The sequence below is a fragment of the Ceraceosorus guamensis genome (assembly GCF_003144195.1).
Source record: "Ceraceosorus guamensis strain MCA 4658 unplaced genomic scaffold IE81scaffold_96, whole genome shotgun sequence".
Classification (NCBI taxonomy): Eukaryota; Fungi; Basidiomycota; class Exobasidiomycetes; order Ceraceosorales; family Ceraceosoraceae; genus Ceraceosorus; species Ceraceosorus guamensis.
Window position 1 is genome coordinate 1 of NW_020290091.1, and position 16,257 is coordinate 16,257.

The following is a 16,257-nucleotide window of genomic DNA, read 5'->3' on the forward strand; positions in this document are numbered from 1 at the left end:
GAACCTTTCTCCACTTCAGTCCTTCCAGGTTCCCACCAGAGTATTTGCTACTACCACCAAGATCTGCACTAGGGGCCGTTCCACCCGGCATCGCTTTCCGACACAGGGAGACTCACGTACACAACACAGATCACAGACATCACGAACCTTTCGGGAGGGGCGGGCAAAGTAGCTGTGCAGCCCTCCCAACCACCCTGTCGGCACCATCGAGCTGTAGCGACCCCGAAGGGCCGACGATGGACGACAGCCGCGAAGAAGGCGGGGGCAACACCCCGGGCAAGAGCACAGACCGCCCTGGGGAACCACGCGCCCACACACCAGGCTTCACACAGGGTGAGGACGTTGGGAAGATCGTTGAAGCAGGCACGGAGAAGCGACCGGCTGTGTCGCAGGACGGACCGGACATGGGGGCGACGAACCAGGGAGTGAAGGATACGGCCGGCACGCCAAAGGGGGCAGCAGGGAAAGGGGTCAGGAGCTCGAGCCTAGTCACGAGAACGGGCGGCGGGCTGGGCGCTTCACCCCTGGACGGCCTGACAGGGAGGGAAGCCGCAAACCCGTACCCCAGACGCCTGACCAAGGGGAGAGAGACGATCGCACAAGATAGGAGGCAGCCGCGAACAGCGATGGATCTATTAGGGGAGATGGGAAGAGAGAGAGCGAGAGAGACAAAGCAAGTAAGTACTGCGAAGGCAACCGCAGGATTAGGGGCTCAAGGCCAAATGACGACGGATAGCGGGGACGAAATGGAGGAGGGCCAGATTAGCGAGGATGGTGCTGCGGCCGCGCGGGCAGCGCCGGCAACGCGATTGCCACGAGGCAGGGAGGCCGGGAGCGTCGCGAGTAGCTCCCCGCCGCCCGACGTGCTAGGGATCATGCGCGGCATCCTGGCACCGGAGGAGATAAGGCGAGCTTTGGCGGAGGCTAGGGCGGGGCGCAAGGGCGCAGAGGACCAAGCGGCGGCTGGGCAGACACCGCAAGGTGAGGGCGGATCTGCGCAGACAGGAGAAAGAGCAGAGAAGCGTGATCATACGGCCGCAACAGCAGCGAACACGCAGTGCGGAGCAGCCGCTAGCAGGAGTTTTGCCACAGTGGCATCAGTAGGGACGAGGCAGTCTCTTCATCATGTAGAGGGCACGACTGCAACCTCTTGCGGCGCAAGCAGGAAGGGGTATCAGCACCTCGACCAGACCACTTACCTCCGGCTGATTGAAGCAGGAGGAGCGCCTGGCAACCAGGGCGGTGCCACGACAGCTTTTGCCGACCTGCTGGCGGCCCGTTCCAGCCAGAAGGTGAGCCACAGCTCCCTGCCGATGGATACGGTGAGGGTGACGGTGCCTTTCGTCACGCCCCAGGAGAAGGGCAGACTCCTGGAGGCCATTGACAGAGCTTTTGCTTGCGAAGTTAACGGGCATCCTGCGGAAGTGAGAGGAGTAGCAGAGGTCAGCAGGAGGGAAGCGCGACAGGGCAGGAGCGCGTTCGAAGTGGTGATGCAGGACCCAGACCACCTCAGGGCAGTGCGGACAGTCCGCCTGGACTGGAACGGGCAGATGGCAGAACTCCAATGGCCGTCACTGGTAGATGAGGACCGGGTGGTAGCGACCATTGATTTCTACGCCGGCCGAGCGGGGGGAGCAGGAATGTCGGCAGAAAAAGTGATTGAAAACCTTCCACAGAGCGCCCCGGGTCTAAAGGTGATCCACGCGTGGGAGGTGATGTGGAACACCGGGAAGAGCAAGTTCCAAGTGATGCTGCTGCTGCACGTACCGGGATACGGCGCGCAGAGGGATAGGAGAACCTTCCTACAAGCCCAACTCCCGGCAAATGTAAAAATTGGGGACAGCGTGATGGACCTGTGGCACCCGCACACCCAGTATTGCGCATGGCACAAGGCCACGGGACACACCATCCGTGACTGCCCTAAGCTGAAGTGCGATAGATGCGGAAAAATAGGGCATAAGGCGATCCAGTGCAAGGGGGAAAGGATCGGAGGGGATGGAGGATGGATGCCCGGCAGCGCCAAGCGAGGGCGGCGAGAGGACCAGGACCCCAGACTGGGGCCGGGAGCGGAGGAGAGGACATGGATGATCCAGGGGGCGGGAAGACGGGCAGAGATACCGGGAGCCCCAACAGAACCGAGGGCGATGAGAGGAACTCACCCAGACAGGGAGACCGCAACAAGCGCCCCAACGCGCGCTGAAAGAACACAGAATAGGTACGAAATGTTAGCCGAGGCGATGGATGAGGATGAGCAGGAGCAGGGGGCAGAATCTCCTGGGGAGACTCATGGCCATCCGGAAAAGGACGAGCGGCGGAAGGGGGAGACCGAGGAGAAGGACAAGGGAGGCACCGGCCGACCACAGGACGCATCGCTAGGGGACTGGTTTGAAACCCCAAGTGATGCTCCGCTCCCGATGGGGGAATGGGCAAAGAAAGGTGGCGGGGCCCTGAGTCTGTCACAGCTCCAACAGGATGGTGTGGAGGCCGTGTCGAGACAGGTCCTGGGAAGAAGACAGAGGGATCAGGGGGGGTCAATACGACCGCACAGAGGTAGAAGCCGAGAGCCGAGGGAGACCAACAGCCCCAGGCACTCACAAACATCCCGGGCGTCCACGCCTGTAACAAAAAGATCGATGAGCACTGGGAGCTCCAGCTCCAGCTCGTCCGGAGGTAGTACGGAGAGAGCAAGCTCCCCGTCTCCCAAAATGCGGAAATGATGCCTGCATGGCAGGAGCACTCACCAAGGCAAGAGACGGATTTTGGTGAGGAGGAGGAGGCGGGTATGTTGACGGCAGATGCGATAAAAAGAAGAGAAGGGCTAGTCGAGACTGCGAGGGGTAGGCAAAGGGAAGGGGGAGATGGAAGTGCGAGGAGAGAAGATGGCGGGGACGGGACGCACAACATAAATGCAGAGGGGGCGGAGGCAGAGAGGCGTATGCGACGCGTGAGAAGGAGAGGACGCGCGTCGGAAGCGCAGACGCGTGGAGAGGAAGAGAGGGGCACGAGAGGAGAGGACAGCAGTGACGGGGCGCGCGACGTAGAGGCCGAAAAGCCCGGCACGGGGCGGCGTGCTGGCAGGCAGCGCAAGAAAGAGCGAGGACGCGCGCTGGGAGAGCAGACGCGGGGAAGTGCCAGCGCAGCAGGGGCAGGACGCGATGCGGGCGGCGCAGCAAATAGGAGAGAGGGCCACATGGCCCAGAGGGCGATGCGCCGAACTGGAAAACACGACCTAGTGATGCGGACCTGGAACGCTCAAGGACTAAAGGGCAAATTGGCAAATCCAACCAAGAGATGCGCGCTGTGGACGCTACTGGAGGGATGCGAGGCGGATATTTTGGCGCTGCAGGATCACCGACTGAAGGACGACAAAGAGCAGAGAGCTCTGAAGATGTGCTGGAGCGGCCGCACCTTCTTCAGTGAACACTGCGCTATCCTCACGAGAGCGCACCTCCGAGTGGACGAGGTGACCCAGAGGTACGGGGGCCGGCTGCTCACTATGCTGGTCCGAGACCAGGATCTGAAGATTAGAGTCAACTGCATCTACGCTCCGGCAAATGACGAGGAGAGAGCGACCTTCTTTACAAAGCTGGAGATACCGCCGCAACCTGGAACGATGTCCCTGGTGATGGGCGACATGAACGACTACCCCGACCCAAAAGTGGACAAATGGACACAAGGGCCTTCCTCACACAGCCACCATTGGGACAAAGCAGAAGACCTGGGGTCCTATGTGGACGCGGTCAGGACAAGCTACCCCATTGGGAAAAGAGCTGGCCCGTTCACAAGGCCGAACTACAAGCACGGGAACCTCTCGTCGTTGTCCCGCATCGACCACATCCTGGTAGCAATGGAGCCGAGCACGGGCAAGGTTGATGGCGCAGCCACCACCTACACGGAGCTGAGCGACCACTACACCGTGGATGCCATAATACGATTGCAAGGTGGGGCAAGAGCGACGCGCAAGAAACGGATCAAACAGGAAGGCGCGGCCAAAGCAGGAGGACAGGAAGAGAGGTGGAGCCTGGACCCAACATGGCTGCAGGATAGAGAATTCGAAGATAGGCTGGTGGACAGATGGTGCCTGCTAGAGGAGAGTTTAGGGGAGGAGCCTACGCATCACGAGAGGTGCAAGTGGTGGGATTGGGCGAAGGCGGAGCTGCGGGACTGGGCAAGGAGGTATGTGAGGGGTTTAAAAGAGGAGGAAAAGAGGCGAAGGAGAGAGCTGCGGGCACGGAGGGCAGGAGTGGAGAGCGAAATGTTGTCACTAGAAGAAAGAGGTGGAAAACAGACAGAAGGGTTTGGCAAGGCGATGCGGCAGATAGAGAAAGATTTGAAAGTGTGCGGGGAGCAGATCCTGGAGGATTGCAGTCGATATAGGGAGGAGAAGGTGAGGAGGCCCTACGAATACAAGGAGAAGGTGGAGATGCCAGCGCTGAGGGAGAGAGCGACAGGCAGGATGCATGGCCCGGAAACGGCGCCAGCGTTTGTAGCAAGACATTTTGAGAAACAACAAGAAGAGTTTGCGGAGCAGAGAGGACGGACCAAAGAGGATGAGGAGAGACTACTACAGGGACCAGTGGAAGAGACGGAGGAGGCCACGCTCAAGGGACTCGAAGCCCCAATACAGGACTGGGACTTGGTCAACGCCATGGACAAGGTGCGCGCGACTGGTAAGACACACTCAGCACCAGGACCAGATGGACTGCCGTATGAGATATACAGCATCAGGCGGATCAGGAGACACCTTCTGGACATCCTGCGATACCCAGACAATCTCCCGGAGTCGATGATGGAAGCGCACGTCAGGCTGATCCCGAAACCAGGACAAGATGCGCATGAGATCAGCGGATACCGCCCAATCAGCCTGCTCAATACAGACTACAAGTTGTATACGAGGGTCTTGACGAGGCGCCTGATGCCCCTAGTCAGGACAGTGGTCCCGGAAGCACAAGCAGGCTTCATAGCCGGAAGGCGCGGATCAGACATTGCTCTGCAGCTCAGCCTACTCCTCGACCGCGCAAGAGAGGAGCCGATCGAAGGCGTGGCATTAGCGGCACTTGACTGGGCTAAAGCCTACGAGAGGGTCGACTGGGACTGGATGGAGGCCTGCTTGAAGCACCAAGGAGTACCGTCATCCACACTCAAGAGGATTCGCAGCCTGTATGGAGACTGGGGAAAGCGTCCACCACGGTCGAGATATTTGGTGGGAGACAGAATATCCTCGGCAGTAAGGATGCGGACGGGCCTTCGACAAGGCGATAGCCTGAGCACAATTCTCTTTGTGCTATCGCTACAACCTTTCCTCTCAACACTAACCAGGGAACAAGCAGTGCACAGATCCCTTGGCTGGGTGGCGTATGCGGACGACACAACAGTATCGCTGTGCTGGCGTACAGTCCGCAAGTTCTTTGAGATACTGTCTTGCTATGAAAGAGCGGCAAACGCACGACTGAACAAGGGCAAGACCAAAATGATTCCCTTGGGAACGCAATCGTGGCAACTAGCCTGGATCAACGAATTCTCGAACACCTGCGTGAGAGGAGTCTGGACATGCCTGGGCTTCCCCATCAATGTCCGAACAAGCGAACGGGCAGTCCTGGCCTGGTGGCAAAAACAACAAGAGAGTTTGGCGGTCGTAGCGAGAGGGGTCTCGAGGTACGCCAGTGTACCAAACAAGATCGCGTACCTGAACGTCCACGTGCTGTCTAAAGCGTGGCACGCAATGGCACTGGGCCCGCCACCAAAAGCCTTTGTCGAAGGGATATGCCGGATTGTGGGAAGGACGGTATACCCGGGACTCCGACACTGCAGGAGAGATGTCCTGATGTCGCCAAGGCCCATGGGAGGCTTGGGTCTGGTGGACGTGCGGTTGCAAGCGGTGTGCTTGCCGGCAGCAGCAGTCTGGAAACGCTGGAGTCTAGAGCAACGACCCTTATGGGCACCCTGGCTGGACAAGGCCCTGACCAGACTCCTGGGCCACCCGAACAAAATCTACGGGTGGAATAAGGGAGGCCTCAAGGCGGAGCGGGTCGTGGGCGAGGCCACAACACGCAATCTACTCACCGTCCTGGAGAAAATTCGACTCACCATCGAGAAGCCTACAGCGGAAGACATTGGCGCGCTACCATGGCACCAGAACGAGTTCGTGAAGAGAATCGAGGACCCGCGCATGAGAGCGAGCATGCATCGCAAGAAAGTAAGCAACTTTCTGCAGGGCTTCAAGGCATCCAGCGAGGCAGAGAAATTGGCCTTACGGAAGGCACTGGCGCCGATACAATTCGACGAAAGCGTTGTAGAGGCCCGAGCAAGGCCTCAGTGGGAGCGAGTCCACCTAGGGGGCCAGGAGGTCTTCAAGTTCAAAGCTTCGACAGCGCGGAGAGCAAAGGCAGCCTTCAAGGAAGAGGGAAGGTGGTCGGAGCTTTGGAAAGCGGGGAGGAAGAGGGACGCGTACGCCTGGTGGCGGTTTGCCACGGGGAACTACATGAGCGGAGCGCAGATGTCAAGGATCTTCTGGAACCTTGACAGGAGCTGCCCACACTGCGATGAGGAGGATGTGCCAAAACATTTGTGGGTATGCGAAGGCGTCAAGGACCTCAGCCTTTTCGATGGGGAGATGGAGATGAAGGAGGCTATTGGGATAGCAAGAGAGCTGGAGCAGATTAGGAGGAGGTATTGGGGCAAACTGGAGACCTGAACGGGGATCGAGGAGCCCATTTGCACATGAGGAAGACAGCCCCCTGGTGGAAGTAGAGATCAAGATCACATAGAGCTCAAATGGTAGACGAGAGCTAGTCATGGAAGCTCATCGGCAGTTGTACACACTCGACTCGGATACCATCAATGAATGAGCAGTCAACGGTGAACAGGGCAAGCATATAGCAATTTGACACCAAGCAATCTTACTATGACCAAACGTCGTTTTTGAGCAGACCGACGCTCCAAACATCTGCTCGAAAAGATGAGCCGCGAGTGCAGCCCAAGCAACTCCCTCACACTCCTTTTCGTCGTGCCCTCCGAGTGAAAGGAGCACCGCAACAGCTGCATGCTGCACATGACGCATCACACATAGGGGCGGCCCTACCCGACACGTTCGAAAAGCTCTCGACTTCGACTTGCTGCTGGAAAGACCGCACTATGCACTGCGTGGTCGCGGGCGGCGGCCCTACTTAAGTTGCTTGCAGTCTGGAAGCTCGGTTGCCATCGCGACCATGGCTTGCGCAAAGTTCCATCGCTGCAAATGACGGATTGTAAATCCTGAATGCGTGGGCGAGCAAATGTGGTCGGCCGCAAGGGGGCAGCAATTGATTGGCAAACGCATCATTTCAGGCGTCAGGCTCATCCACGTAGGCTGACGGCGGGTCGAATATGCTCAGCTGGCGCTGGTAGAGAGGTTGTCGTGAGTACTCACTGCACGTGACAGTTTAGGGGTAGATCAAGGGAGATCCATTCGTGTTGCGTCACACCTGTAAAGGTATGGTACAAGATACAAGGGCGCGAAGGGGAATGGGATCCGACCACAGTTGAAAATGTGAACGCACGGCGTGACCATACCTGACATCCTCTGCATTGTAGTCGAGATTCTCAAGAGGTTCCGGAAGTGCTTTCAATTACACGTGTAGAGCGAGCCCCCTTTCCATACGTGTCGGTGTCCGCATCTGCCGCAATAGCTCATCACAGCCGCAGTGTTCGATTGCACAGAGTCCTGGCGATCTTGCCTCATCACTATTTGATGGACGGGCTCCGCTTGCTCGCCACGCGTCTCGTCGGACTTGTCGCAGCAATGTGGAGCCATGGCGGATGGTCTCGATGAGTGAGAATATGCGCCGAAAGAGTCACAAGGACGAGCCTAAGTCCAAGCTCTGCCATTCGTGATTCTTCGAAGCGAGCTTTGAGTCCTGATACGAGCCGGGGATGACGATTGTCGATGACGTCACAGGCATCCACATACTCCCATCACACGCACTCAATTAATCACTGTCTGCACCAGAGCACGCGAATTCGAGGTCAGCGCGCCGCGCCCTTGTGTTGAATTGAATCACCGAGGTCGGGACGCCTCAGACGGACAGGCGCGAGGAGGTTTGCAGACATCTCCGAGCGATGCGAGTGCATCGAGGGGGTGCGCATCCACGGCAATTTGCCGAGTCGACTGCCTCGTCTGGCAATCGGCATCGAATCGAAGCTAATGCGAGTCCTCAATGACGGCTGTCAGAAGCCCAGTCGGTTCTTGATCGTCCGTCGATCAATGAAGGACAAAGCCATCTGACTCGATCATAACGCATCGAGAACACGGTCACGTTCACTTGCAAGATACAGCGAGTCTTGCAACGCTACTATAGCTCAGTTTGCGCCGAATCGAAAGGCCATCCGAGATCATCCCCTTGACGATTCCGACGGATCGTGCGGAGTGTGCAATGACAAGACCGGGAGATCTCTCACGCCGGTCAGCTATGCACCAAGATGGCTGTATTTTACGCACCTCTGCATGTCGACGTACAAGTCTGGCAAGACTCACGAGTAACAGAGGCGTTCGAGCTGAAGACGCCGCTGACGAACTCTACTCATGTCCACTAAGGAAGACGATGGGCAGCGACGTGGTAAATGTCAGTGGAATAGGCGCTGTCGGCTCCGCAAAGCTGTCAGACACTTGCTCGAATTAAATGGCCAGAAGAGCTTGTGGGTTTTAGCGAAGGGCACTAGTCACGCCGGGATACGATCAGCCCTGGGTCGAATCGCACAAAGTCCGGAAGGTGCTTGACTTCGCTCAACACGCCTTGCAAACTCTGCGTTGCATACAAGTAATCAATGGCCGACATTAGGTGGGCGTCACACTGACTGCGTCTCATGACGATGCCGCGTAACGATTTTGGCCACATCGCCACCACTTGTAAGCCGGAGAGTGACTTCAACTAGCCGAGCGGCACAGCGGCAAAACTTTGTGATGTAGTGCAAGATCTCGCCGAGCACCTAGCACACTCAGCCCAAGCTAGTGCATCGCCGGACAACCACGGCGCAAAGTTGGAAGGCAAAGAGAGGGACACAAGTCTCGCGGAGCATCGTCGCGGCGACAGGTTCTCCTCAGATGTGCCAACAAGTTTCAAGTTCCCACACTCAGACTGCTTACCAAGCCACATGCTCATGCTGCTGACGACGACCCTCAATCAGCCAGAGGCATTTCACGAAACGCATCCAGTTCATTTGGCTGTCCTGAGGCGCCAGGCGCGCGGACGCAGTGTGGTGGTTCCAGGGTTTGCAATATCCGATGAGACGGGAGTTGCGATCTCTTTTATGAAGAGTCTTCACCTCTCGAAAGAAGTGTAGTGTGCTCCAAGGCTTCGGAGCAAGACGACTATGCCGCATTGCTTGACACAGCACATCAATCGTGGATCTGGACGCAGCAGGAAGGAGGAGTCAGAGCTCGCCGCCATCTTCACGTCAAAAACGTTGGCCAAAATGTCCGTCTGCAACACTTACGTTCCATGACTTCCTCCATTTGACCAATGGCCAGTTCTCTGCTTTGCCCTCTCTTCCATACGCAGTATCTTTGAAGATCAAGAAGACCACGAAGATGAGACCAACGAAGCCCGCAAAGGCGGTATTCTTTCGGGCTTCGCTGAGCGGTGCTCGTACGCCACCTTTACCCTTGTACCGAGCCGTGGACGGATTCCACAGGAAATGGTCCAGGAGGTGCGCAAGCATGATGGTTGCAAAGTAGAGAGTAGGCAAGTAGTGATGCAGGTCTGCGGTTCAGGCGTTCGGGCAATGTCAGCAAGCCCTAGAAATGTAGAGTCGATCCGCATGAGGGCTCCACGACACTCCTGTACACGAGCGCAAGTTGTGGCATGCGAGAAAGGGCTGTCAGCGGTCGTTGAGACTCGAAAGGAGGACTTCAAAGCTGCTTGCCACTCACACATAGAACTCTGGACATGATCGCGCTAGGCATGAAATGGAGCACCCATCCGAGTCCTGCAATCTTTCCGACAAAGAGAAATTGGTTCCAGTCCGCAGCAGAGAGATCTGCGTGCCTTCTTTGCATTCGACCCAGGTAGTAGGTGAAAACGAGTGCAAATATAGCGAGAGAGGTGGTGCTCCCCCACCAGATGATTGGGTTTCCAAGAAGGTAGTACTTGCGCGACTCAGGCGCCCAACTGTTCATCCTGAGCCCGTTGTATTGATACAGCCAGTCAAAGGGACTGGAGCTGAGAATGTCGAATTTGTCGGCATCCGGAATGAGCGCATTGTTCGACTGCCACATGGCGGCGTTGAGGTGCAGCCAATCGTCCAGGAATCTGGACTTGTACAACCTGGCGCTGCCCGCGGGCAGCTTGTCATTGTGGTGGGACTCAACGTTCCAGTACGTATGCTCGTCCTTTGGATTGTTCTCCTTATCGCAGCTAACTTCGATCTGCTTCCATCCCCACTGGGGCAAGACCGCGCTACCGGCTCTCATGTAGCAGCCCAAATTCTTGTGACGGAACCTCATCCGAGTCGTCAAACTGCGCACCACCTCACCACTCTGAACCTTCTTGCCGGTGGCCAGGTCGTCCACCACCTCGACAATCCAGTGGTCGTTCCAGTCTCCAACGGTAGCATTGCCGTAGCCAGAGATTTCGTAGTTCTCCTTTGTGATCGGAGCGGCAATGGCATGACTGTGGAGATTGCGCCCAGTGGCCTCGTGTACGAAGCGGAATGTGTCGCCGTTCTTGAACATGCGAGGAGGGTCGTCGCTCCCACCTCCGACTGGTAGCCTTGGCTCGTCCCACGTCGGTGTGACGATGAAGTCGTTGTTGTTGTCCTTATAATGGTAGCAGGTGACCTGCTGCTGCTGTGATCCGACGGGATAGGTCTGAACGTGCGAGTGAAGTAGGCCGCCACCATACCCCATATTCTTGAAAGTGACCTTGCTGCCGTACGCGACCTCTGCGAGAAGGACTTCTTTGGGTCAGCGTGCCAAACCGACTATAATACAAAAGGCTACAAAGGACGAGACGCACCAAGAGGCGAAGTGGCGAAGTCATTGCCCTTCAGGTGAGCTTGGAACAAGCTGGACATTTGAGCATCTCCAGGGCCTGAGTGGTTGAGGATGAGGAAGTGCATCTTGAAAGAAGCCATGTAGACGAGCAGAGGAACGACGATCAAGCAGAGGATTCTGGCACACCAGTGCCTGGCATAGGCCCGAACGGGCATCTTGAGGTCCCCAAACTTGTCCCACAGATCTTCGATGGTGTAAAGCCCGACCAATGCCATGGCAAAAAGTCCTACCCATTTGACACTCATCACGCACCCAATTGAGACTCCCGTGTATGCTAGCCAGAACCACCACTTCTGCGAAAATGGGCGATGCTGATGGCCGTGGAACATGATCAATCCATGCACCGTCGAAAAGGTGAAGCATAGCAACATAGAGTCGAGTAGGATGAAGCGCGAAATGACAAGCCAGCCGTTATCTGAGCGTCCCAAGACATGAGCGTCAGCTATAGTCGTAGCTGCTTGCTTCGAGAGTTTCGAAACCAAATGTGCCTCTACGCACCCAAAAGCACCATGATTGTGAGGGCATGCCTGGCTCGCCAGTTCCAGCCCAAACCGCCACTGGTGGCCCAAGCAAAGGGGACCATGGCGACGCCAAACAAGGCCAAAAAGACTCGCATGCCAACGTAGTTGACATTGGCCGGGTACGCCTCTCCACTCTTGAATTCGAAATGCCCATTGTAGCCGCTCAGTAGGCCGGCCAAGCCAACGAGCATCTTACCCAGAGGCGGGTGTACATCGAAGTAGAATTCACGCTTGAGATAATGCGAGCCGAATTTGCCGAAGTGGGCCTGACAGAGCAAGAAGCTTAGTCAGCAACGTCGAAGCCGCCAAAAATACGACAGCTTCGCCAGTCTATCGCTCTACTCACTTCGTCCCAAATCACCTGCGGGCCCTTGCCGATACCCCATAGGCGCGTCAAGAGGGCCAGAAAGGTGTAGAAAAGCAGCATCGCCGTCTCTGACTGAGCCAGAGAAGACACGTGTTCGAGCTGCGAAGGAAGAGCGTCGATGGTGGCGAAAGTAGCTTTTGTGAGCGACGGTGAGTAATGGGCATGGTGCGCACCGAAGAACGCTGCTGGCCGTCCAGCCACCACCGGACAGTGTTGCGTCAAGATGTGCTGCTCCCACTCACTGGACTCTTGGGTGGTCTCTTTTCGGGAATCAAGCTAGCGTAGCGCGCCTTTGTGCTGGGAGCATACGAGGTGGGTGCAGAGACTGGATCCAGTCCTGCCCTAGCGTATGCAGCGATGCCCGAACCCGCACCCTTCTCCCTGACCTTGTCCTCGCCAGCCTGCAAGTAGCCAGCTGGAAGCCTCTCGACGGATGCGTAAGGGTCGAAGCCGCCCTGCACGGCGAATCTGGTGCGATCCTGCGAAGACATTGCGGTGTTGCTCAAGTGGAAGGGCAGAGTAGGGCCGCTTTCGTACGCTCTTTTCAGCTCGTACTCTTCTCCTCCTCGAGTCGTGACTTTAGAGTTGGAGTCTTGGGATGGTGATCCGCTGCCACTGCCGTCGCCGCTGCTGCTAGCGCTACCACGTCTGTCTGCTGCGCGTGAAGATGGGGATCCAAAGTCGAGGGCTTGATGAGAGGGTCGCTGTGTGATGGTGTAATGGTGCGGAGGGGATGCTCGGGTATCTGGGTGATTGTGCGGGGAGCGCGCGTTCAAGGTCATGGAGGAAAAGCGCGCACAAAGCCAGCAAGCAGCAGATCTATAGCAAGGGATTCACTGCAATCCATTCAATGACCTCGCCCGCTGCTACGCTTGCAGCACCCTATGCTATGCGTGGCACCTTCACCACACGCACGCTTTTCAAAGTCGCAGCCGTCGTTCCCGTCAAGCGGCTTGCCTCCAACTCTTGCCCGGTGCTGTGCCGCCTCCACTGACTGCGCCTTATATTGAAGATGCAGGATGGAGTGGCCGTGCACCTTTGATTGATTGATCGATCGATACAATCGACCGCGAGCTGGGAATTGGCCGACAATTACGCGGCGGCGGCGGCGGCTACGGCGGCGGGAGCGCAGTGTAGTGACTGGCAAGTGATGGGCCGCAAGCGAATGGATAGAAGCCACTCTGCAAGGCAGGTATGCGGATCGACGGCTTGTGACTTGGTGCAAGAAGAATGAGCGAAGGCGTCCGACAGAGGCTCGAGGTGATGCGCTCACAACACCAACAAGGATGCGGTACGGCGAGCAAGCGCGAAGCGGGTGTGGCAGTCGCGAGCTTGAGCGCCAAAAGGGAATGGTCGGGCAGTGGAGCCGCTGGTGGAGGCTCAAAGTTCAAGTCCTACTGAATCCGAATCCAGGGTCGGATGGCGAACCAGCAATTCAGAGTCAGAAGAGTCTTCGAAGGTAAGAAATGTGAGGAGATGCGTGAGAGGCGAAGGCAAGTGCAAGGCTCGTATCGTGTCGAACAGGTTGTATCAACTGCTGGTGGGTGTGCGCCAAGCGCATATCGCTCCAGTCACGAGTCACAGGCGTGAGCCAGATGTGTGCATGTCAGAGCTACGATCGAGTGATCATAGCGCACAGCTACGCACGTCAGGAAGGATGGCAAGACATGTATGCTGCAGCACAGCTATGGCGGGTCGGTGGGGCAGCAGGCCAGCAGGGCAGGCATGCGCGCAGGCATATGCGCTTGGCCCTCGAGGAAGAGACGCGGCTGGCGCGCATGACAGCCCAACCTCCGCGCCCTTCTATCCTGCACCGGCGCGGTACAGTATACTGCGACAGCTGTCCTCTGCAGCATGCAGCCTGATGAGTGTTGTAAGAGTTGCACGCTGTCCGCTCTGGCCTGTGCTTCTTGTATGTATTTGGCCTCACTATCGAGTCAAAGAGTGGCGCAGCGGCTGGCACGCGTGCTTCCATGCCATCGCGGTCAGGCACCGCGAGCGGCACGCATCAGCTGGATGGGGGCCAGCCATCTTTCAATCTCCGAATGCCAAAGAGTCAAATCAAAGTCACGCTCGAGCAATGCCTGCTGTGAGAATATACGTAAGGCACACCGCAACCCACGGGCTTGTCAGACAGAGAATCAAATATGAGGGCACACTCACAATACGCTCGGTCACGGGAGAGGACTCTGGACGCTCACGACACTCTATGGCTCACGGCACGCTGCGTGAACACCCTGTTCTGACTGCCTCCAGAATTGAGAGTTGCGCGCACTTATGAGCCAAGGAAGACTTGGCAGGAGCTGGCGATTGAACGTCGATCGTGGCCTAGGCGCAAGAACGCAAGGGTCGATGTTGCCGTGCTTGATATAATCGAAATTCACGCCGACGCAGAAGCAGCTGCCTGGAGCACCCCAACTGGCTGGTTTACTCCCAGCTTCTTAGCTACAGCCGCCAATCTATTATGCTCTATGATGTCGCTGCGTCGGGTTGGCCAACAAATGTGATGTTGGTGATCAGTATCCTCATGCGTCCCGACAATCATTACAATTCCCTGTGACGGCTCAAGCCAGAACTCACTCTTGTTCCCAAGGATAGTCGATCCACACATCTCCCGTGGTCTCTGCAGCCCAGTAGAAGCACCCTTTGCCAACTTTGTCTCCATCCTGCGCGTCATCTAACGGTTCATTCTCTGTGGAAGTGCCTTCAGGATAGATTGGCAGTACGCCACGCTTCTGTCGTAGCTTGTTGTTCACTCTGTGTGAGAAGCGAGGGCGACGACACGGTCAGTGTGATTGACGCAAAACGCCCATCCTGATGGTCACGACGTACACAAAAATCCCAAATCGCGTAGGCGGGAGCGCGGCTCGCTCTTGAGGTGACAAGCTTTTGATCTCTTTGCGAACATCCTTGAGCAGCTGCAACAGGTGTGCGGGCTCGTTCAGCCGAGCACGCAAGTGTCCACCAGCTACCGTGGCATACGACTCACCTCGTTGTACGCATACTGCAGCGTCGTTCTGCTGTCATCCACCTCATCCTGTCGAGGAAAGAAGCGCTCGATGAGCATCGCATAGCAGTGAGCAGCTCAAGCTCACGGTGGCTTGCAAACACTCACCACGATCAGGATGCGCTTCCCGAGCAGCCCTTCGCCCTTGCCTTCCTCTGCAGCGCCTCCCTCCTTCTGTCCTCTGATCGCCTTCGCATCCAGCCACTGCGTCCTCAGCACCTCTCGTCCCAGAGCACCTGCGGATGAGTTGGCGATTTCTTCGTACAGCGCCAAAGACACAACGTTGATGGGCACGTTTCGCAGCTTTGTCGGATCCAATCGGGATGGCCGCTTGAGAAATGTGCGAAGAACGCGAGCAGGAAAGAGACCGCCGCCTGCGATGGCGAGAATCACGTCCTGGTGTTCAAGGCATGCATCGTATGTAGCTTTAGCGTACAGCTCTCACAAAAAAAGGCGATCAGAACTCACGGGATCAAAGTCCTGCTTGATCTTGCGGGCTGCATTGCATATATGCTGCGGTTAGGGGTTGTGGCAGCACGCGAAGGGCAACGCCGGTGGCGAAGCTTAGCGTTAGCAAGCAGCCCATCGAGCCGGCGTATGCTAGCAAACGTCAAATGCTTGTGAAAGCATGTACGCTCATATCTGCCAGTGCTCTATGATACTTACGACGTGCACCTCTTCGTAAGTAATCCTGTAGTGATCGTCCGGAACAGTGTCGCTCGAGCTTGTCATGGTGATGATAAGGAGCTTCCAGACGTAGGGGTCGTGGCAGTATGGTGGTGCGGCGAGGGCTGCTATGCGTGCGGTGTGAAGGTGACCGGTGGGTTGAGAGAAGGTAGACGGGAATGCTTATGCCTTCTATGAACTCGCCATCTGCTGTCGGTCTGCTTCGATCGTTGGGCGGCGTCGTCGCTGGGATCGAGTGATGAGAGCAGGGCTGTGGTGGAAAGTGCAGTGTGCCTTCGTCTACTAATCAGAGCGCGCAGTAGATGTTTTGCTGAACGCCGACGCAGCTATAGTGAAGAAGAGTCAAGAGTGCTGACGTTCAAGGTTGTGTACGCGCCGTTGTGATTTCATGCGCGGCCATACGGCACGCACCATTCATAGTCTTGAGTCACGAGTAAAGATGTAGATAAGAGCAGTCAAGAGTAGATATCGCAATTTCGGATCACGATGCTGTCAAGAACCGAATTTTGAATTCAAAAATTCTTGGATCCAGATTGACTCACGTGACAACATGGTGTGATTCTCCACTCGTGATGACTCGTGACTCAACGATACTCGGCGCGATCGAATCATGAATCTGAATGAAAGCACGCGAGCAGCCTCCGCG

At 56.8% G+C, this 16,257-nt stretch overlaps 3 protein-coding genes across 3 annotated transcripts; 1 reads left to right on the forward strand and 2 right to left on the reverse strand.

Moving 5' to 3' along the window:
• Nucleotides 1–236: 236 nt before the first annotated feature.
• On the forward strand, nucleotides 237–2,717 carry IE81DRAFT_332102 (hypothetical protein; the record flags this gene model as incomplete). Its single annotated transcript, XM_025515296.1, has 1 exon — nucleotides 237–2,717. One exon carries the CDS (start codon nucleotides 237–239, stop codon nucleotides 2,715–2,717), a length of 2,481 nt encoding a protein of 826 aa, XP_025366914.1.
• Nucleotides 2,718–9,345: 6,628 nt separating this feature from the next.
• Nucleotides 9,346–12,951, reverse strand: IE81DRAFT_258182 (PMT-domain-containing protein). Its single transcript, XM_025511373.1, has 7 exons — nucleotides 12,160–12,951; nucleotides 11,897–12,016; nucleotides 11,528–11,816; nucleotides 10,992–11,444; nucleotides 9,910–10,917; nucleotides 9,472–9,737; nucleotides 9,346–9,385 (listed from the first exon to the last, which is right to left on the reverse strand). Exons 1-7 carry the CDS (start codon nucleotides 12,697–12,699, stop codon nucleotides 9,374–9,376), a joined length of 2,688 nt encoding a protein of 895 aa, XP_025366915.1. The 5' UTR covers nucleotides 12,700–12,951; the 3' UTR covers nucleotides 9,346–9,373.
• A 1,123-nt stretch (nucleotides 12,952–14,074) lies between these two features.
• Nucleotides 14,075–15,901, reverse strand: IE81DRAFT_326198 (PRTase-like protein). Its single transcript, XM_025514752.1, has 8 exons — nucleotides 15,795–15,901; nucleotides 15,591–15,718; nucleotides 15,393–15,437; nucleotides 15,033–15,320; nucleotides 14,907–14,954; nucleotides 14,750–14,835; nucleotides 14,498–14,674; nucleotides 14,075–14,397 (listed from the first exon to the last, which is right to left on the reverse strand). The coding sequence occupies exons 2-8, from the start codon at nucleotides 15,654–15,656 to the stop codon at nucleotides 14,298–14,300; spliced, it is 810 nt and encodes a 269-aa protein (XP_025366916.1). The 5' UTR covers nucleotides 15,657–15,718; nucleotides 15,795–15,901; the 3' UTR covers nucleotides 14,075–14,297.
• Between the last annotated feature and the right edge of the window lie 356 nt (nucleotides 15,902–16,257).